At 57.3% G+C, this 21,052-nt stretch overlaps 1 protein-coding gene across 4 annotated transcripts in view; it reads left to right on the plus strand.

Annotated features, from left to right (window-relative positions):
• CORO7 (coronin 7) overlaps positions 1 to 21,052 on the plus strand; it is an 81,781-nt gene that overhangs the window by 60,447 nt on the left and 282 nt on the right. For 2 of the 4 annotated variants that reach the window (XM_061599812.1, XM_061599813.1), the window contains 19 exons: positions 3,086 to 3,140; positions 3,242 to 3,299; positions 4,068 to 4,213; positions 4,302 to 4,397; positions 4,832 to 4,948; positions 5,569 to 5,692; positions 5,963 to 6,138; positions 6,610 to 6,718; positions 6,905 to 6,991; positions 7,138 to 7,280; positions 8,067 to 8,171; positions 9,175 to 9,260; positions 9,357 to 9,501; positions 9,937 to 10,026; positions 11,275 to 11,391; positions 12,590 to 12,725; positions 13,216 to 13,307; positions 13,601 to 13,687; positions 14,779 to 15,627. In XM_061599812.1, coding sequence (XP_061455796.1) covers positions 3,086 to 3,140; positions 3,242 to 3,299; positions 4,068 to 4,213; positions 4,302 to 4,397; positions 4,832 to 4,948; positions 5,569 to 5,692; positions 5,963 to 6,138; positions 6,610 to 6,718; positions 6,905 to 6,991; positions 7,138 to 7,280; positions 8,067 to 8,171; positions 9,175 to 9,260; positions 9,357 to 9,501; positions 9,937 to 10,026; positions 11,275 to 11,391; positions 12,590 to 12,725; positions 13,216 to 13,307; positions 13,601 to 13,687; positions 14,779 to 14,784 — 1,975 coding nt within the window. In that variant the 3' untranslated portion in view covers positions 14,785 to 15,627. Of the gene's footprint in view, positions 1 to 3,085; positions 3,141 to 3,241; positions 3,300 to 4,067; positions 4,214 to 4,301; positions 4,398 to 4,831; positions 4,949 to 5,568; positions 5,693 to 5,962; positions 6,139 to 6,609; positions 6,719 to 6,904; positions 6,992 to 7,137; positions 7,281 to 8,066; positions 8,172 to 9,174; positions 9,261 to 9,356; positions 9,502 to 9,936; positions 10,027 to 11,274; positions 11,392 to 12,589; positions 12,726 to 13,215; positions 13,308 to 13,600; positions 13,688 to 14,778; positions 15,628 to 18,381; positions 18,901 to 19,322; positions 19,408 to 19,777; positions 19,915 to 20,594; positions 20,661 to 21,052 lie in introns of those variants that run through there. The other 2 variants (XM_061599815.1, XM_061599814.1) reach the window with 2 other exon arrangements.

Genomic DNA, 21,052 nt, shown 5'->3' on the forward strand with positions numbered 1-21,052 from the left:
TGAGTGGAGCCAGGCCTAGCCAGTTCTCAGCTTGCTCTCTGGCAGGGCTGAGCACCTCTGCTGGACTGGGGGGGCGTCCCTACTGGTGTCTTGTGCCTCCTTACCTTGGTCCACCTGTATTTCGCTCCTGGCAAGATCAGCCCCAGAGTGAACCTGGCCTCCGAGCCCATAGCACTGAGGCCAGGGAAGTCTTCAGCCTTGACCCCCCAGTGCCACAGTGAAGTTATGGGCCTAGGACACTCTGTAGGTCCCAGGCCAATGCTGGCTCTAAGATGTTTGGACAGTGCAGACTCAGTGGAGACCCTCAACCTGGGAGAGGCAAACTCATGCACAGACTCTGCCTCCCCTGATGCTGCTGCTTGAGCGATTCGTGCAAAGCAAGTGTGGCCCTGCTCTTGGGACAGTGCGGGGCCTTTGTCAAGCTCTGGCCCAGGGCAAATGATGCCCAGCCATGATGCCCAGCTGCTTTCATAGGGTGCAGAGTGGGACTGTGGCTTCTGCCGGCCAGCAGATCTCTGGACAGGATCGATGGGGAACAACTGGCACAGTGTCTCTCTTGCTGCTCCCGTCGTTCTCCTTCGTGGGGAGAGCTCCTCACTCTTGTGAGGGCCCTGCCTCTTCTTCTGAAAAAACAACAGCTCCTTCCCCCTGCCCCCCCTGGCTCTTTGCCTGCCAGCCTCCCTTGCAGGTACGGAGATGTGCCTTGGCACCAGCGCCACCCAGGCCTCGTGCCGGGATGATCCAGCAGCCAGCCGGGCGTGCTGCCTCTTGGAGATGCTCCTGTTGCTCTCCAGCAAGCGGGTGGAAGGACCAGCTGAGCCTGTTGGGGAGGAGGCAGAATGGAGACTGGTTCAGTCACCTTGAGGCCTTAGTCAGATCTGGAGTGATGCAGCCTGAAGTCACCCTTCTGCTGTTTCTCCCGTTTCTGCCTTGGGATCTCTCGAGTCTCCCTCATTCAGCACCTCAGAGTTGCTGCTCCATAGGAAAGGTGCATCTGGCCCTCCCCAACTCTGCACAAGCCTGCGCCTGGCCCTGCCGGCAAGGGCCCTGCACTGGCATCGCTGCAGTTGAGACTTCAAGGCCTGGGGATGGGAACTTCCGCCCTCACCAGAAAGCGTGGGGCGGAGGGGAAGGGAGGGGGGAGGGGAGGGGCGTGCAGGAAGCTTCTGGTGTGCCCCCCTGGCTTTGCCCACCACTCTTGCCCCTGTGCCAGCCAGCAGAGCCCTGGAGCCAGGACCTCCCACACCCCGAGCCTTTGGCTCATGAACTACCCAGCCAGGCTGGCGCATCCTTGGCTTGTCACCCTATAGGAGAGTCTCAGCCCTTGAGCGTGAATGCCTTTTGCTGCCCCCTCTCTCTGTGAGTGAAGTTAGCCTTCTGGTCTCCAGAGCCAAGGGATGCTGAAGAGCCCACGAGGGAGGCAGCTGGCATCCCATCTGATTCCATTGAGGAGGAAGTTCTCAATAGCCAGCTGGAGGGAGGGGAGACTCCTCGCTACCTTGCACCCCGAAATGGGAGACTGCAGGGACAAAACCAGCTTTCCTGGGCTGGACCAGCAAGAACTGCTCCCTTTAGATGAAGCGTGGTCTGAGATTTGCCTTGCAGGAACAGGGCAAGACTTCTTGGTGTCCAGGCAGCACCAAGGAAGCTCCTCTAAACATTGTATATTACAGGAGTGGGACACGGGAAGCCATAAACCAGGGGAGATGCCCAGATTGCCCTCACAATCCTCCCTAGAAGCCAAGACATGGACAGCTGGCTGAGAAACAGAGAGGCAGCGCTGTTGCCCCCCGCCCCCGCCGGATTCCCTCGGTCAGGGCAGGAGAAGCCATTCTGGCACTGAGCTCCTTCTCACCTGTCCAGGGAGTTATGGAAGGTGAGAGCTGCCAGGTGCCCCATCAGGCCCTGTGCTCTTCAGGGTCTCAGGCAGACCACCCGCTGCCACCCAAGGGCCTTTCAGCAGGAGATACAGAACGTCAGAAGAGCCCCGTTGGATCCGGCCGGGGGTCCTTCGAGTCCAGTTCTCTGACCCCAGAGTGGCCAACTAAATGGCTATGGGAAGCTCACAAGCAGAGCATGACCACAACAGGAGTCTCCTCACTTGCGATTTCCAGAAACTGGTATTTGGAGGCACATTGCCTTGTTGTCCTCCTGGCTAGTTGCCTATGAATTCCCTCCAAGAATTTGCCCAAATGGAGCCCTAGGTTGTGGCCATCACTCCTTCTTGTGGGAGCGCATTCCTTCATTGAAATTGCAGAGATCTTCCTTTAGGTGGTCTTCCAACATTCACCTTCATTGGATGACCCCCAGCTGGGTTCTAGTGTTGGGGGGGACAACTCCTCACCCACCTTCTCCACACCGAGCATCGTGCTACACACTGCTGTTGTGTCCCCCTTTTTTCTACACTAAAGAGCCCCCCAATGTCATAACCTTTCCTCACAGGGGAGTTGCGCCAGCCCCTTCGTCATTCTGGCTGCCCTTGTCTGCACCTTTCCCACCTCTGCAATACCCTGAACTCTGCTCCTCCCCAAATGTTTCTGTTGCTGAATTGTTTTGGAGAATTGTTGCTGTGTTACTGAGATAAATTATGGGAGTAAATGCTTTTTATTGGGCCGGCTTGTAGTGGTGAAAGATGGAGCGAGCTTTAGTTAGGAGCATGAAGGGTGGGATTAAGGAGTGTCAAAGCGCCGCTACAGAGGAAGGGGGGGAGAATCTGCATTTTTGTTCCAGCCACCCACACGTAGGCTCTTTTTGATTTGGGGGGGGGCACCAACGGCTTCATGGAAAAGGTAGATTGTGAGGAGGGATTTATGAGAAAGAAGGCAGTTGGTATCATGGCGGCATTCCAGGGGCACTTTCTAATGTGAGCGGAGGCTGGGAATTCCTTTCCTCCTTTCCAGTGTCCCTTGGCACCGTCTCTGCTCTGGCTGTGGGTCTCTAAGGCCAGCCAGCCGCCCTCGGAGTCTAGCTGCTTATGTTTAAACTCCACTCTGGCCCCTGCCAGGCCAGGCGATGCTTGTGTTGGTGCCTGCACGCAGCAGTTGCTATTTGTCCCCATCTCAGAGGTGACCCTTTTGTGTTGCAGGGCCTTGATCCCACTCTTTGACCCCAGCACTGGCCTCCTCATCCTGGCAGGGAAGGTGAGCCCTGCTTGTTTCCATGGGTCCTCTTGCTCTCCCCCCTGGGGTGGCCGAGGGAGGCAGAAGCCAAACTGTGGCTCAGACAGACCATTGTCTTTCAGGGGGAGAAGGTGCTTTTCTGCTACGAGGTGTTGCCCAGTCAGCCTGTGCTGACAGAAGGTGAGTAGCTGCCAGGCGGCACCCAAGGCCGTCTCCGGGCTTGAAATGGCCTGGGCTGGGACTCTTGGCCAAAATGTTGCTCTTCTCCTCCCTGGCCCTGGAGAGAGTTGCGCATTAGTCCTGGCACGCCATGTGCCCTCCCTGCCCAGCCTGACACTTCCATGGAAGAGAGAGAGAAAGCCCCTGCTTTCATCCCCAATGGCACCCCAGGTAGGTCTGGGACAGAGGCCTGGCCCCAGATCCTGGAGAGCTCCTGCGAGTCAGTGTAAGCGGCACTCAGCTGGATGGACGAAGGGCCTGATCCCACCTAGGGCAGTTTCCTGCATCCCAGCACAAGGCCTTCCAGACCCTCCTGCCCACCCAGCTCTGCGGGATCCCAAGGCCCGGCCTCCACAGCCGTCGAGGGAGGAGGTGGGCGAGTGGGGGGCAGGCTGGCACCGCACAGCTGGGCAGGCTGCGAGGGCTGCTGCCAGGGCAAAGAAGGCTCTGCAGTCTGGAGACATGCAGCTGGGTGGCCTCACCCACCACTCCACTGTGCTTCCCCCTTCTTGAGCAGGTGGCGAGTGGGATTGTGCCAGGGGCTGTTACTGGGGCCCCGGGTGTGCCAGGGAAGAGAAGCCCCAATTCAAGGGCTCAGAGGGCTGGCATCTGGACAGGTCCCATTGCCCCCCTCCCTGCCACCCCCATTCAAAGCAGTGGCATAATGACAAGGGCCACTTTGGCCCAGCGCCCTTGGCCCCTCTCGCCACTCTCTCTCCTTTTGCCCAGTCAACCAGTGTCTGATGGAGACCAAGTCTCAGGGACTAGCCCAGGTGCCCAAGCTGGCCCTGGACGTCATGGCCTGTGAGGTGATGCGAGTCCTGCAGCTGAGCGACAACGCCGTCATCCCCGTCAGCTACTTGGTGCCCCGGAAGGTAAATATGCCGAGGGGGAAGGGGCAGAGGGGGGCCTGCAGCATAGCAGGAGGTGGTGGTACCTGCTCACGGAGGGCCTGTCTTGCAGTCCACGCAGGAGTTCCACAAAGACCTGTTCCCCGACTGTGCTGGAAACACCCCTGCAGCATCCGCAGAGGCCTGGTGGGCTGGAGACAACAGCCAGGTGAGCAGCAGCAGCAGCCACAAGGCCCAACCCGGCTGGACCACTGAGGGCTACTTTGGGCTGGGAGAAGGGCCCAGGAGACCCCCAGGCCTCCACAGCTCCTCTTGGGATGGAGGGAGCAGCCTGCCTGCCTGCCTGCCTGCCTGCCTGCCTGCGCCCACCCCTTGAGGCCACCAGGCGGCGCCTCACTGACCCCAGGAGACTTCGGGGGCGGCGGTGGCCAGGAGGAGGCAGCTGGGCCATCATCATCACACACGTGGAGAGGCCTCTGCTTCAGGGTAAGGCTTTCCGCTCAGCCTTTGTGTGCGGGGAGCGGCTTTTAGGAGCTGCTGCTTAAGAGCTGTCGCCTACCCCATCCCCTGGTCTCCTGCTCCTAGGAACCTCAGCATTGCTGCCCATGCCTTCCACCCCAGCCCTTTCCTCTCCCTCCGCAGGTGGAGCGGATCAGCCTCCATCCAGCCCACCGGGCCGGCAAGGCCTTCACCTCTGCCTGCCTCCCAGAGAGCCAAGCCCCCGCCGTCTCCACCCAGGCTGAGGGCCCGGAGACAAGTGTGAGTAGCCCCCTGGGGGCCAGCGTCCTGGGGGAGGGCAGCGCTGCCGTGAGGGTGCACAATTCCTAGGCATCCCCCCCCACAACTCCTCCCATGGGCGCCCTGAGGATCCCCCTGGGTGGCCGGCAGCAGGTGTGCAGAAGCCCCCAGTGGGAGGAGCGGGGAGGCCTGCTGCTTCTCCTTTGACACGAGCCCGAGAGCAGGCCCTCCCGCATCTTCCTGCCTGGAAGTCTGTGGGACCCAGGAGGAAAGAGGCGGCTTGCAGGGCCAGGGTGCCCACTTGGGAGGCTTCGCATCTGCCTCTCAGGGCAGAGCAGGGGTGCCCCAGGCATCTGTCTCCATGCCAGCTGCGGGGGGGAAGGGGCGAGCCATGCTAAGTGCTCCCTCCTCTTGGCTGCTTAGCACAGAGGAGTCCTTCCCTCTGTCCTTTTGGGCCAAGGTGCCCCCCGACCAGAGCTCTGCTGCCACGAGCCCTCCGCCTGGCTCCCCCTCCCTGCCCACCGTCCCTGGGCTCTTTGGCCCCATCCTTTGGCTAGGCTAGAGGCACGGACTCAGCACAACGCCCCCCTGGCCTCTCCTCCTGGGCTTTTCTTGCTCTGAGGTGCCTCTCCCTCTCTCAGGACGGCAGCGGCCTCTCCTCTCCCACCAGCTCTCTGACGTCACCCTCCAGCCTGGCACCGTCTCTCTCTGCCACCAGCGGCTTTGCCTCCAGCCCGAGTCAGCGGTCCTTGCAAGGCATTCTGGGTAAGCGCACGCCCTCCTGATCCTGCCACTTCCCTCCCACCTGCAGTGAGGTGCCTCAGACATCCAAACGCCCTACACCCTGTGCCCTCTTAGTGAAGGTTTGGGCACATTGGGGCCCATGGCATCTCCTTTGCCCGCACCTGCGCCCCTCCCCCTGCCCCCCCATGAGACCGGGTAGAGCCTGTGCCTTCAGCAGGGGGCAACACAGGCAGGACCGTCCCTGGGGAGCTGCCTCCCCTCCCTCACCCTCTGTGCCCTCTTTGCCCCCAGGACCCAGCTCGGGGTTCCGTCACATCCAGGGCACCGTCTTGCACCGCAACACCCACATCACCAACCTCAGGGGGCTGAACCTCACCACGCCAGGGGAGTGCGATGGCTTCTGTGCCAACCGGCGGCATGTTGCCATTCCGCTCCTGTCTGCAGGAGGACAGGTGGCCGTTCTGGAGGTAAAGGGAGGAGGCCAGGTGTGGGGGGCAGCGAGAGAGGCTCCCAAAGGGTCACGGAGGCTGCCAGGCCCCTTCCCGTGGGGCAGCGGCCCAGTCCGTACCCTCCTGCGGCAGCAAATCCATGTTGGGGAAGGGCTGCAGCTCAGTGGCAGAGCACCCACCTTCCCCGTGGAAGGTTAGGGATAGGGAAGACTGAGACCCCAGGGAGCCTCTGCCAGCCAGAGTAGGCCATTCTGAGCCACATGGGCCAATGGTCTGACTCGGCATAAGGCGGGTTCTGCTGTTCCCATCTTTGGTGCTGGGCTCTGGGCTCAAGAGCACTTTGGTTCTGAGGACTCCATCCCCTACCTCCTGTGGCAGTTTAGAGGTGGGGTGGCTGCAAAGGCCCAGCCTGGGGGGCGGGGGAGAATGTCCAGGGTCGGCTTCTAGTGCCTGCCTTTCCCCGAGACTCACCCCGAGGTTCTTCTGCAGCTCGCAAAGCCAGGCCGCCTCCCAGATGCCCCCATGCCCACCATCCAGAATGGGGCTCCCGTCTCAGATCTCTGCTGGGACCCCTTTGACCTGCAGCGCCTGGCGATAGGTATGTGACCCCCCCCCCCGGAGCAACCCGCTCCCAGGAGAAGCAACCGGCAGCACCAGGCTTCAGAAGGGCCCCAGGAGCCCCCCTGGCTCAGGGCCCAGGCCCGGCACTGGCCGTCTGCGTGGACGGGGCCTCACCAAGCGTGGCTTCTTGGCCATCACAGTTGCTTTTGCTTTCTTGGTGCAGCTGGAGAAGACGCCAAGATCCGTCTTTGGCGCATTGAGTCCGGAGGACTGCAGCAGACGCTGCTGGAGCCTGAGGCAGTGCTGCGAGGTGAGGCTCACCCTGCTGGTGCATTTTTTGTGATCTAGCTGGTTTGCCTCCCAACGGTGGGCAGAGGCTCCTGGCATCCGTGCCCCAGATAAGTCTTGTGACAATGTTCAAGGAGAGGCTCTTCTCTTCTCTCCCTCCCCTCCAAGGCCATACAGAGAAGATTTACTCCATCAAGTTCCACCCTCTGGCTGCAGACATCCTGGCCTCCTCCTCCTATGACATGAGTGTCCGGATCTGGGATGTGCGTGGTGGGAGGCAGGAGCTGACTCTGGATGGACACAGGGACCAGGTAGGAAAGCCGACTGTGCTGGAAGTGGGGCAAGAGCAACTCCTGTTTTGTTCTTTTGTTTAAGCTCCAGAGGGAAGATAGGCCAGATGGACAGGCTTTGTTTACCTTTTACCTGTGATGCTCTGACTGACTTCCTTCTGTACCTGCCGCTCCTCCTTCCGCCCTTTCCACTCTTCCTTTGTCCTCCGGCTGACCAGGAGAGAGGAGACTCCCCTTGTCTCTGCTCTCTCTCCGAGCATGGGGCTAACTCCTACACCTGGGCGTTATGCCTCCAACTTAGCTAGTTAGCTAGAACTAGGTTTGCCTTTTCTATCTACTATGTATTTCTATAAATAAAGTAGCTTTTCTTATTTTACTAAGTCTCCAGTCTCAGTGATGCTGTTGCAGGATAAAAGCCTGCTTTCTTAGGCAAACGCATGCACATGCTGGCACACTCGCATTTCAGCATCTGCTGTTACTCTATGCTGCTGTGGCGCTGCTTTTAAACGAAATTAAGCAATACAACTACACACAGTGCAACAGACTGCACGTCTCAGCTCCCTCCGTTTGTTCAGGGCAGGAATGGGGCAGGCTGCAGGATCCTCCGAGGCAAGGTTCATGGCCCACCAGCTAAGGCTGGCCAGGCCCTGGTGATCTCCTGCAACCGCATCCTTCAGGCCCTCTGCTAGGACTGTGTGGGGCTGGGCCCAGGGACCGTGGCTGACCCAGCTTGTTTGTGGGCGCATTGGCTCCCTTCATTAGGTCAGAGGACTGACCTCCTTTGGGGATGGGATTGATGCCTTTCAGATCTTCAGCCTGGCCTGGAGCCCAGATGGACAGCACCTGGCCACAGTCAGCAAGGATGGCAAAGTGCGGGTCTATGATCCCCGACAGGCTTCCCAGCCCCTGCAGGTGAGTTGGGCCTAGTTCTTGGTAGGAAAGTTATGCTGTGGGGTGGGCCCTATTCAGGAACAGGGGCACGTTCTTCCAGAGGGAGCTGTGTTAGTTGGATGTATCAACCATAAGCTGTGTGGCAACTTAAATTAGGGGTTGGGGGACATCAGTGGGCCTCCAGACATTGTTGGACTCCAGGTTCCCGCAGCCCCAGGAGCTAGCATGCTCAGTGGTCAAGGAAGAGGATGGGAGTCATAGCCCAGCAAGCGGACAGTGCTAGGCTCCCCACCCCTGCCTTCCACACTCACCAGACTTATTTTTGTGCACCAGAGTCCATGTCGTCAGATGTGTGATGTTTTATCCTCAGTTGATAGGTGTCCGCTGACCTGGTAGAGAGAATGAAAAAAATGGGGAATGTTTGTATCAAATGGCATCCCGTGTTGAGCTAAGCAATGTGACTGATTGGTGAGAGGGCAGCCGGCTCCCCCCTTTGCTTTTTTAGTGAGTCAGGAAACGGTTCGTCTGCCCCCCTGCCTTCCTCTTTCAAGAAGAGCCCCCACTCCTGCTTCCACTGCTGTGGTGCGGCCCCAGCTAAGCGGCAGAGCACCTACGTGGCAGGCAGGAGGCTCAGCCCGCTGGTGACAAGGTCGCCTGAACTCAAGTGGGGTCCCTTTCTGTGTGTGCAACCCTGAAGAGCCCCCTCTGCGGCTCCTGGGCTAGGCGGCCTGACTTGAGAAGACAAGATAGATTTGCATGTTCAATGTTTCTGTTTTCTGGAGGAGAACGGAACAGGAGGCGAGGCACCCCAATGGCTCCGAAGTATGAGTGACTCCTCCTCTCCCCCTTCACGTGGGACACTGGTTTGGGGGGAAGGAGGGCTTGACTGTGGGTGGGTGAGTGGGAGAAAATCCCCTCTGCCCCAGGCTGTATGGCCAGCTGCTCTTCCTTGTCTGGGGAGCCCCACTGAGGGCTGAGGGGAGGAGGGCAGTGGTGGCACTCTCTGTCTCTCCCACACACACAGGAAGGCCCAGGACCCGAGGGAGGCCGGGGGGCTCGCATCATCTGGGTGTGTGGAGGCAGATACCTGCTGGTCTCAGGCTTTGACAGGTAAGGCCGGCCTCTCTTACTCCCCCCCCCCCGTGCTGCATCAAGCAGCCTAGGCCTGCCCACTCCCAGTGGCATCTCCTATTCTTCCCTCTGCAGTCGCAGCGAGCGCCAGCTCTCTCTCTACCAGGCAGAGTCGCTGGCAGCTGGGCAGCCGGTGGCAGTTGTCAGCCTTGACGTCTCTCCTTCCACCCTCATCCCCTTCTATGACGCAGACACGGGCGTGGTCTTCCTCACAGGAAAGGTGAGTGGGTGGCTGGGGCAGCTGCAGACCGGGCTAGCGCATCAGCTGGGCGTGTCTGGGGCCATTGGGGTACCTGGGCCTTCCCTTCTGGGAACAGCAGCTCAAATGACCAGCAGAGCCAAGAAGGTTCAGGTCAAGGGGTGGAGAAGCCCAGCCCTCTAACTGCTGCGCTGAACTGGGTGTCACAGTACCCCTGACCATCTCCAGTTGAGGCAAAAAGGGGGCCACTCTGCGACTGGGTTGAAGCAGGAGCATCACTCAGGCTAAGAGGGAAGGGAGGGAGGTGTGGGGGTGTGTGGGGGTGGCTGACGACAGCTGTTTCTCCCAGGGCTGGGCTGGGTGGGCACCTTTCTGCCCCTGAACCCTGCCGAGACATTTGCGGGCAGGAGCTGGCATGGATCCCAGGCCACCTCTTTTTCTCTGCCACATATTTAGGGTGACACCAGAGTGTTTATATACGAGGTTGTCCCAGAAGCGCCCTTCTTCCTGGAGTGCAACAGCTTCCTGTCCAGTGACCCCCACAAGGTAAGGCGGCAGAAAAGGATGGAAGAGAAGGTCAGATGGGAGGAAATGACCGGGGAGGGGGAGAGGGAGCCCGAAGACAGGGAACTCCCCACCTTCTTCTTGTACGAGAGCCTTTGGCTGATTCGCTCCACATCTCTGGGCTTTCCTCTGCAGCCATGAGGGCTACAGCCTTGCTTGAGTTTTTTTATAAAAAAAGGGGGGGGAAATGTTGATTTGCAATGCAGCTGAGAGATGAGGAGAAAATGTCCACAACGGTGTTGTGCATATCAGCAGCTATCAGCTATGACACTGAAATCTCTAGGTCAGGCTGGAGGCGATGAGGGAGAGGGTGGAACTCTGCATCCCAGGAGGCCAGGTGTGAGGGGGGCTGTTTTCTGCATGTCCTGCTCGTGGGCTTCTTGGAAGGTTAGCCACTGTGGGAAACAGAATTGCTGGACTAGGTGGGCCTTGGGCCAGATCCAGCGGCTGGGATCTTCAGTTGTTATTGGAGACGGGGCTGGGAGAGGCGTCAATTAACGACAGACCAGGATGGCATCCCTGCTGGAGAATGGCATCACTCCCTTTGAGCTGGGCCATTTGGCACAGGTACCACCACCACGCCCACATGTTCTCCTCCCTCTACAGCACTATAGGGTCACAGACCCCATTGACGAATCTGATGGGGACCCGCTCCCCAGAAAAACACACATAAACACAAACGTTTGTATTCTGTTTATTTTATTACATTGGAAATTGTTTGGTTTTTTGCATCCGGTTCATGGACACCCCCCACAAAGCCCATCCATGGGGTCCATGGACAGACCCCTAAGGTTAAGAGGCGCTGCTCTAAAGGGTCTCCTTTCCTGCTTGACTCCTGTGATCTGCAAAACATACTTCTAGCCTGCCCTCTAGTGGCCGTTCATGGGCACAGCATCTGTTGAATGATCAACAGAAGCCCCTCACCCCAAGGATTGCTGTGGGAGGTGTGAATTGGCTGACCTGTCTCCAGGTTCACTTCCGAGGTGCTGGGAGGGGCAGGAGAAGCTGCACTTTTGCAGTGATGCTCTGGAAAAGGTGTCTGTGCAGTCCTGACCTCTGTACCTTTGAACCAATGACCTCGGGAGGTGGCTCTCCAACACTGGAGGCCTTCAAGAGGCAGCTGGACAGCCACCTGTCGGGTATGCTTTAAGTTGAATTCCTGCACTGAGCAGGGGGGTGGACTCCATGGCCTTACAGGCCCCTTCCAATTCTATGATTCTATCTCTGTAGGGCTACCAGTTCCTTCCCAAAACTGAGTGTGACGTGCGAGATGTTGAGATTGCACGGGCCCTGCGCCTCAGGCAGACCTCCATCGAACCAGTCGCCTTCCAGGTGCCCCGGGTGAAGGTAGAGTACTGGACGGGCCCTTTGCCTTTGGCCCTGGGATCCCTGGCGGGGGGGGAGTAGCTTTTCCAAGGGCTCTGCAACCTGCCCTGTTCTGTAACCCTTCCCAAACAATTCCATCCAGTGAATTTTCCCCTTTCCCTGCTTCAGCCACAGCATGCTGGCATCCTCAGCAAGCTTTGTAGAACTCCTCAGCCTGGATGTGCAGATGTGCGGATGGCCCCCAAACCCATCCCTGTGCGCTGACATACAGGAACTTGCCATGTGGTTGGCCATTCACCCTGCTTGGGGTTTTTTCCATCCTGGCCACTTGGGTGTAATCCACAGACTTGGGATGCTTCACTACTCTTTTATGGAAAAGATAAAACTGCTGTGGTCCCAATGCAGATTCTTATATGTGTGTGTATGGGGGGAGGTGCTGCTGGCTTCTCTCCATGGTAAAAACTGCCTCTTCCATCCCTCTTTCCTTTTTCATCAAATTCATCCATTAGAGGACTTGCTCTCTATTTTATATTATTTTATTTTATCTTAAAGCTTTTCTAAACTGCTTAATATTTAAAAATCTCTAACCATTACACAAAAATATAACACATAAAACCAATGAAACAGTATTATAAAAACAGGTAAGAACAGACATTCTGTAATAACACAGTCCAGTCTTCCAGGTCACCAATGTGGCTTTGGGGGCAGTACATTTGGGACCTTTGAAAGGGAGGTGCCAGGGCACAGGAGTCAATCCTCTGTTTTGCATGCAGACAGCCCTGCATCCAATCTCAAAGAGCATGTCCACTTTCAGAAAAGGGTGGGGTAGCCTGTGATGGAAAAGACCCCTCTTTGCTGGAGAGCCCCCTGCTGGCTAGAGGAGACCATGTTGGGCTAGAGAGACTCATGGCCTGACTCGGGCCCTCTCCCCTTGCCAGCTCAGTCCCTACAGTTGGGTCTGCATCCTCAGCCACCCCAGTTACAGCAGAGCAGGGGAGCCAGGGGGCTGTTCAGGCGCTCCAGAGCCCAGCAGCTGCAGCTGCTCCTAACCTCAAGCATGTGCCGGCACTTCAGGTGCTGCGCCAAGAACCGGCGCCGGCCTCCGTCCATTGGACCACTCCGTTGCATGTTGTCCTGCTTGTGATTGGCTCACACAGATCAGCTTCGCAACCAGCCCATGGATTTCTAAGAGCCTTCGCCCATCATCTTCTCCCCACAGAAAGAATTTTTCCAGGATGACCTTTACCCGCCCACAGAGGTGTGGTGGGAACCTGCCCTGTCAGCTGCTGCCTGGCTTGGGGGCTCGAACGGGCAGCACCAGAGGCTCAGCCTTCGGCCCAAAGACATGACCCCAGGTACCTGGGGGTGATGGGGAGCCTTTGCAAGGGGGCTGGGATTATTGCGGGAAGTGAGGGGTTCCAGAAACTCTTTCTGTTGCCCTTGATGGTAGGTAGCCTCTCCCTCCCCGCATGGGGTTGTTTGGGGGGGCACTGAGAGGGTCTCAGGAGCCCTCCTGGGCGAATTTCCTCCAGAACTTGGCAGTGGCTGCTTCCCAGGGCATCTCTTGTGGAGCTCTCTGCAGGCAGATGGGCAGCATATCTTGGGGGGGAGGGCGTGGGTTGGATGCCAGGGAGCCTTGCTTGGGATGGTGCATCTCCTTGCCTCGCAGGAGCCCACAGCTGGGTTTCATCTCTGGCTCAAAGGCTCTGTGGCCTTCCTCTGCCTAAGATCCTGGAGAGCAAATCCTCCTCCCCACTGCAGTGGGATTTGTGGGCTAGGCAGACCCTCAGGCAGATCTGCCTCCAGGTAAGGCCGCTTCAGTTGTCTTGTGTGTATCTTTCACAGTGAGCAAAGCCCCGAAGGACATCCCCAGCAAGAAGTCTGTCCCATCTTCCGTCTACCTGGAGCAGAAGTCAGACCAGCAGAAGAAAGAGGAGGTGAGGAGCGCTTTGTCCCTTGAGGTGGGGGAGGGACAGGAGGGGAGGGGGCTGATGAGCTCCTCCAGCCGCCCACTGCCTTATTGGGGGGGGGAGAAACACTGTTGGGGGCACCTTGGCCTCAAGCAGATAGGGGAGAAAGGGCGGGCATCTCCCACCCACAAGACCCCCGTGCAGGAAGCGCCATGATGGTGTTAGCAAGGGGATCTTGGTGCTCCTTCCACACTTGCTGCATGGGGGCGGGAGACGCCCGCCCTTTCTCATCCCCCCAGTGACTGCTTGCTCCTCTGCAGCTCCTCAGTGCCATGGTGGCCAAGCTGGGCAACCGAGATGACCCGCTCCCACAGGACTACTTTGAAGGCGTGGATGAAGAGGAGTGGGTAAGTGGATCCTGTGGGTGTGCAGATCAATCCGTGAGCACGTGGGATGGCCAGGCATGGGGGTGGGGGGGAGAGAGTCCTGCCCGTCTCTGCTTCCTGCCTCCTGGCTGCCTTTGGGGTATTTGGCCACCAGCTGGGCACTAACCCACTGGCAGACGAGAGCTGTGGCTCTGGATCTCTGGATTCTGCCCCAGCTGGAACATGGGAAGCTGCCCTTAGCCAGACGTGGGGCCGTTGAGCTCAGCGTTGCCCACACTGGCTGGCAGCAGAGGAAGCCAGGCGGGAAACCTCTCCCAGCCAAGCTGGAGATTCTGCAGTGGGGGATGAAAGGGGGACACCCAGCGTGCAAAGCAGTGCATGGCCTCTGAGCTGTGGCCATGCGGGGGGTCAGTGCTCGGAATGGCACCTCATGCTCCCTCCCCATGCTGCGGTGCAGAGGCCGTGGAAAGGGAAGAACGGCCTGCTGCATCTTTCTTGCAAGAGCCGAGGGTTGAGGTGCTGCCATTCAGCTCCTTTCACGGAGATACCAGTGAAACAAGCGGGCAGGAGGGAAAGGGGAAGGAAGAGCTATTCCCCCATAGCCCGTCTTGCCTCTGGAACCTCCTGCCACCAGGCCTGGCAGTGAAGAGCACCACTGGAGCTTAAACACAGAAGTGTGTGGATCCCCCCCTCATTTTAGACCACAACTGGTCTGGAATCTGGTAAACTCATCATGCTGGGCGTGTGGGGGAGATCCCTAATCCCCCCAGGACAGCCTTTCCCAACCAGGTGCCCTGCAGATGTTTTGGACTACAACTCCCATCAGTCCCAGCGTCACAATGCCATGCACCAGGCTGAGGAAGGCAAGCTGCTCCAGGACTAGCTGGTGGGGAGGGGGCACTGTCTGCGTGTCCTTTCCCGTTCCTGTTGCCCCCGGGAGGGCAGAGCTGGTGTCATTCTGTGATAGTTCTCGTGCCTCTCTCCTCCCTCCCAGGGAAGAATTCCCTCATGGAGAGGGTTGCCGTCCTCTTCATCACCATCCCCAGAGCGAAAGGCCCAGAGCGGCTGCCTGCCTGCCTGCTTTCAGCCTGTCTGTCTCTTCTGCTCCACAGGACTGAGGGTGGAAACTGAGGCCAGGAGCCGCAGCAGCCTTTCTCCTGCCCCTGGAGCCCAGCCAGCCTCTCCCCCATGGACTGGAGCATCCCCAGACGTCAGGCCTCCCTGCAAGGGGCCAGTGGGTGGCCGGCTCTTCTCCCCAACACTGCCGCTCTGGATGGGGGGCATCTGCCCACCCGTCTACAGCGATGCTCCTATCTTGCGTACTGCTTCTTTCCTCTCCCTGGATCTGCCTGCTTGCCTGCCTCTGGGCTGCTGCCACCTGGGGCAGGAATCCGCCCAGGCTGACGTCTTTACAGCCAAACCCAGGAACGCCAGAAACTCCCAGCGGTAACAGCCAAGCATGAGGGCAGCTCAGGGTCCAGAAGGGCTGGTTGAGGCGCCTGGTTGCCATGCGAGTGGACATCCAGGGTGGGTCCTTGGAGGCCGAAGCTGGGCACTGAACAGCAGCAGCCCCTTCTGCCCCCTGCGCCCCTGCTGCATCCCTGGGCCTGGCTGCAGCTTTGCCCTGTGGCTCTCCAGCTGCAGAGACGGAGGCGCTGAGCCGAGCTGGTGCAGGCCGCCTCCCCTTCGCCACCTGCAGCCAGCGTTGTGCCTGACCATGGCCGGCCACTGCAAGCTCCCTCAAGTAGCAGCGCCAGAGCAGAGGGGGAGGCTGTCTTGCAGGGCTGTGCAGTTCGGGGCAGAAGTGCAGTGGCCGTGGGGCAGGACAGGGGGGCAGGACATTGGAATGCTGTTTTTAAAGAGCTGTGCCTGGAATTGTCCTTGTTCTTGCCAGGCTTGTCCTGGGAGCAGAACTCGCCTTCTGCCCCTGCTCTGCCCACAGTATGAAAGCGCTCCTTCCACTCTTTGGCCTCTTGTGTGTCTTTTCTTCAAAACGGTGGCCGTTGCCCGAGCTGACTCTTCTCCCGTCCCAGCCTCCACGCTGCTTCCTGCATGGGGGTCTTGTGGGTGGGAGATGCCTGCTCTTTCTCACCTTCCCACTTGAGGCCAAGGTGCCTCCCAAGAGCTTCTGCCCCTCCCTCCCTCCCACCCTCCCTCCCTCCCTCCCAACAAGGCAGTGGGCAGCTGGAGGCGTTCCTCAGCCCCCACCCAGATCTGCAAAGGGCAAAGTGCTCCTGGCCTCCTCCTCCTTTGGCTCGCCTGACTTCTCCTCCAGATCCATCAGAGGGGCCTGCTTGGTTGCCAACAGCCATAGTGCCCCCAGGATCCTCCACTGGGTCTCCATTCTGGGCAACACGCAATGCGAGGCGAAGACAAGGAGGAGGCTGATGTCTGAGTCGGGCTGGAGCAGCAAGAATGCAAAGAGGGAAAGCTGCCAATGCCAGCAAAATTTGACGCGACATCAAGGGGATCCATGCTGGGGCCAAAACTCTTGGGGGGTGGGGGTGATCCTGGGGGCCTGCAGGGAGGGGCTCAAACACAATAGGTCCTTGTGGGCAGGGGGGTCATGGTCTAGAGGGGGCCCAGGAGGCCCCCCGTTAGCTCCCTGCCTGGCAGGAGGCACCCCAGAGCGGGGTCTGGTGTCACAACCCCCCTGCAGTCTCCTGTGATCCCACTTGCCTTACAGTCCTCGTTTGGCCTTGCTGGGGCATCGCTTGCCTCACATTCCTTTTTGCAGACTACCTGCAATAGTGCTGGCTTCCCTGCCTGTGGTCAGGTTGCCAACTTTATTTGACTGGCCCTGCTCCTATTTATTTATTAAATGGATATCCTCTCAGGAGTCCAGTGCTCCCATGCCTTCAGCAGCTGCCTGACAGGTTAACTTTTGGGCAGGGAAACTTTTCCCCACATGCATCACTTTTCCATTTCTGCCTGCCAGCCTTTGGTCTGATTCAGCAGGGCTTTTCTTGAGATAAATGCACAGAAGTCGGGCTCAGTGAAAAAAAGTATTAGTACTTAGCAACCCCTGGGTTTCTCAGTAGCAAATCCTTGACTCCTCCACACAGGAGCTTAATGTGGATTTGAAGCTGCTTGTGCCATGTGATGCCCTCTTCCAACAGCCCGCCAGCACTTTTTCCGCATTAAATTTGGATTTTCCTGATCGGAAGGTAATCCAATAAGGGACTTAAATCCAATGTAAATTTGCATGTTACAGAACTATGGATGCACCGAAGTACATTGTGTGAGCAGGATTATTTTGTGTATCTGGCGATGTTTTACTGGGTACAGTCTATATTCAAATTACAGTAAGGAAAGACGTTATTCACACAAGGTACAGGTGCTACACAAACATTTCCTTAACATACAAATTAGAACGACACAACACTTTATTTAGAAAACAGTTACTTTTGAACCAGTGCAGGCAGAAGCAGGAATGGAGACTCTCAGTGCAAGGAAAAGCAGAGCAAATGGAGACACGTGGGCTCTGTACACTTAAGAAACCCGGTGCACGTTGTTATGTATCTAGATGGCCATCTCTGGCTGATTAGAATGTCAGTCACTGAGAGAACTACATAGAGCTAAAGACACTGGATACGCTGATTCTTATTCACCTCTGCAAAGTGACTGACCACAATTCAAGGTCAAGGGCTTTTGATACCTTTCTTTTTAGTTGCCAGTATGGCAGTGTTCCTGAGGTGTTCATTACTCATCTTGCTCCTCAAGCAGGTCTCAATTAGCCACATACAGGAAAATGTTCGTTTACATCCAGCACTTGATGGAGGTATTATGATGGCTATGGCCCACTGTCTCTAGAGTCCACTCAAATACAGTTTAAGTTCTTCCAGAAGAGAAAGCATTTGGTTCATTGTGTCAAGTCTTATTTGTCTTTCTCATTCATACCTCTCTAGAACCTTTGGAAAGTCTGAGTTCTGCTTCAAATCCAGTCATGTCTTGCAAATGGTCTCAGTTTGTCTGGATCAACAAAATAATAGCACTCTGGTTGCTCTTAAGATCGTATAAAGCTTTCGCCTTTTAGCACTTGGGATTGAATAACCCCTTTCAAAACATTGCAATTGTCTGTAAATCTTCTCTTAAGTTCACAAATAGTGTGACCAACAGCAGGAAGGAACACCTTAATTCTAAAATCATGGTCAATGTTTGGAAAAATACTTTCTGCTGTGTTCCATTCAGTAACAGAGCTCTGAAATTGTTTTGGGAGACAGCGAATTCTCTTTTATTTATTTCGCATTTTGATTCAATTGTCTTCTGCAAACATCTTTACAGCTGCCATAATTTTACTTATTTTTTCCTCCAAATCTCTGAAATTTATCAGGACACATCACATCCTGAGTTTTGCAAACAGCCTGGTACCATTTTTAGTTTAAAAAGCACTTAACCAAACCAAACCAAAACACCAAACCTAAATCTATTTGGTTTGGAATGCCACAACCCTCTGCACTTCTTTCCGAATTTGATTCCTTACTGATCATATTCGGAAGCAACAAAACTGCAGGAAGTGTTGACCTAACAGCTAAACACGATGCAATTTGACACACCCCGCGAATATCTGGCCTTTTTCATCCGATACTTCTGTTCCCTGTTTGTCTTTTCAATTCAATGATACGTTGATGCACATAAGAACAGGGTACAAATGCATGCGGTGGTTGAATGACGCTAAAGAAATATGCAACAGCATCTGCATGCTCAGCCCGTCAACATTGTTTGAAGCAATGAACCCAGAGGTCTTGCGGCGCCTCTTTCAGGCCGGCGAGCACCCCACCCCCCCCGGAGCCGCCCCTCGTGGGGCTCCCTGCAACAGCTCACTGGCCGCTGGACCAGGTGGGCCTCTGTCTGGTCTGGGGGAGCTGCGGAGCTCTTCGGATGTTCTGGGAAGACAATGCGAAAAGCTCCTTGCCGCTGTTTCCCGCGCCTGCTGCTCCCATCTCACTGAGTTTGCCGCCTGTTTTTACGGGCCCTGCTTCTCTGCCTTTAACGGCTTAACAGGCAGGCAGACATCCAGCAGGTGCAGCTTCGCCGCCGCTTTCTGCCCATGCCTCCTCCTCCTCCGGCCACCAGGGGCCGCCCTCGCTCCTCCTCTCACGGCCTGGGGAGGGGCCTTCTGTCCTGCGCGCGGCTGCTTCCGGTTGCGAGCAGGCCGCTCCATCCGGTGCAGCTCGGCTTTACGGCGCCTCCTGGCCAGGCGCGCGTGCCTCGCGGGACCCTCCGCAGAGATGGTGAGGGGGGGCGCGGGAGGAGGGGCCTCCCGGGAAAAGGGACCCAGGTGTCCGAGCCGTGGTTTCCCTTGTAGGGGTGGGCGGCCGCTCCTTGACCCCCCACCCCAGAAAGGGGTCCAGGCGAGGGGGGCCCTCGAGGCGGCGGCCTCTCTCGGCCCAGGGGCAGCTCCAGCCCAAGTGGGCAGGCCCGCTTTCCTCCCCCCGCCCTCGCCGGTGCAAGGAAGGGAGACGCAGCGGCGGGTCCTGGGGGCCATCCGTGGCCGCCAAGTGGCCCCCTCTGGTTCCCGAGGGCCGCAGGAGCCTGTAGGGTGGGGACGTCACCCCCAGCACACCCACAGAGGGAGGAAGGGGGCGGCCTGGCCTGGCGCGCGCTCTCGCCGCAGGCGCTGCGGTGACCGGGGCTGCGTTACTTTATTTTGCAGGCCAAGTACCTGGCCCAGATCATCCTGGTGGGGGCGCAGGTGGTGGGCAGGGCTTTTGCCCGGGCACTGCGGCAGGAGTTTGCAGGTAGGTGCTGGGCGGTTGTCTCTGCCCTTCTCCCCGGCTTGGTCCAGAGGGACGGTGGGCTGCCTCTTGCACCCAGGGCCTGTGGCCCCGCCGCACCACTTTTACCTGGAACAGCCTGCCCTGCGGCTCTTTGCCACCTCACCTCCGTGGCTGGCTGAGCTCTTTCATTAGGGGCCGTGCCAGGGGCCATGTCTGGGCAGAGAAACGCCTCTGTGCTGCCCAGGATTTCACCCTTGTGTCTCTGGACAGGGCAACTCCAAGGACACCACTGGCCCCAAGGTCACTCTGGGTTTGTCACAGCTATGGCACCTTTCCCTGCACCTATGGCAGGGGATATGAGAGGGGTAACTAGGGCTGTCTTTTCAAGCAGCTAGCCAAGCGGCTGCGGGTGCACGAGAGCACACAGGGCCTCATTCTGCAGCAGCCTCCGGCATCTCTGGGATCAGCCTCCAGGAGGCTCAACAGATTCTCAACATCTCCAAGCTCAACCCAGAGGAAATTCAGAAGGTAAAGGCCACAGGACGAAAGGGGTGGGGGAGAGGAGTGCAAGGTTCATTCCTGAGATCCATTCTTAAGCCAGCCTGTATATGTAAATTTGTGTTGCCTTGGGCCTCCCAGCCCCTGGAAGACACTACGTGAGGCGCACTGCAGAGTATTTCTCATAATGCTAGAACCCTCAAGTTGCTCAGCAGCAAATTCATGACAGACCAAAGGAAATGCCTCACATAGTGCAGAATGGATTGGTGCAGCCTTCCCCAACCTGGTATCCTTCACATGTGGTTGGACTACAACTCCCATCAATCTTTGCCATCTTGGGTACATTTGGAGGACTAGATCAGTGGAACTCACTGCCACAAGTCACTCCCATGGCTTATGAAGCTTCAAAAGGGATTAATTCCAATTTTGGAGAGGAGGAAAAGTCTTATCAGTGGTCATTAGCCTGAGGCAATGTAGCTGTGACTACTTGCTGCCTGGGGTGCAAGGTGGGGGAGGACTGTTCTGCTCATGCGCTGCTTCTGGGCTTCCCAAAGGCATCTGGCTGGCCACTGTGGGGAGCAGATTGCAGAACATTTTGCTCTGATCCAGCTGGGCTGCTCTTAACTTGCACTGTTCTTCAAAAGTGCTGCACTTATGGTGCAGTTAATGCTGATTTGCTCATGCTGACATCATTTGCTTTTCCTTGGCAGAACTATGAGCATTTATTTAAGGTGAACGACAAATCCGTGGGGGGTTCTTTCTACGTGCAGTCCAAGGTGAGTAAGGGGTGGGGGAGGCTGTGCTTGTGCCCACTGCCCTAGTAGAAGGAAGCTACTCATTCCCCTGCCACTTAGGAACTTGCGTTATTGTGCCAGCTCCTGCCTTGCATTGTCAGCAGATGCTCAGATGAAAGATTAGGCTGTTGAGAGACTTTTCTCCCCCCCCCCCCGTTTCCTGTAGTTTATAGGCAGGTTGAGCATTTTTGAAGAGATCCAAACTTAAACAAATACAGGTATCAGTGTGTGTCCTTACTGGCACCATAACTGACCAGTGTGAGACTTTTTTCCCTTTGGGGTTGCTGGAGACCAAAGTGGGAGGCCCCCTTTCACAGTGGCCCAACGCCAGGAGTCTCCCTACCCCACCGCCCTTGCCTGGTCCTGAGCTGCTT

Source organism: Rhineura floridana, chromosome 17, assembly GCF_030035675.1.
Source record: "Rhineura floridana isolate rRhiFlo1 chromosome 17, rRhiFlo1.hap2, whole genome shotgun sequence".
Lineage (NCBI taxonomy): Eukaryota > Metazoa > Chordata > Lepidosauria > Squamata > Rhineuridae > Rhineura > Rhineura floridana.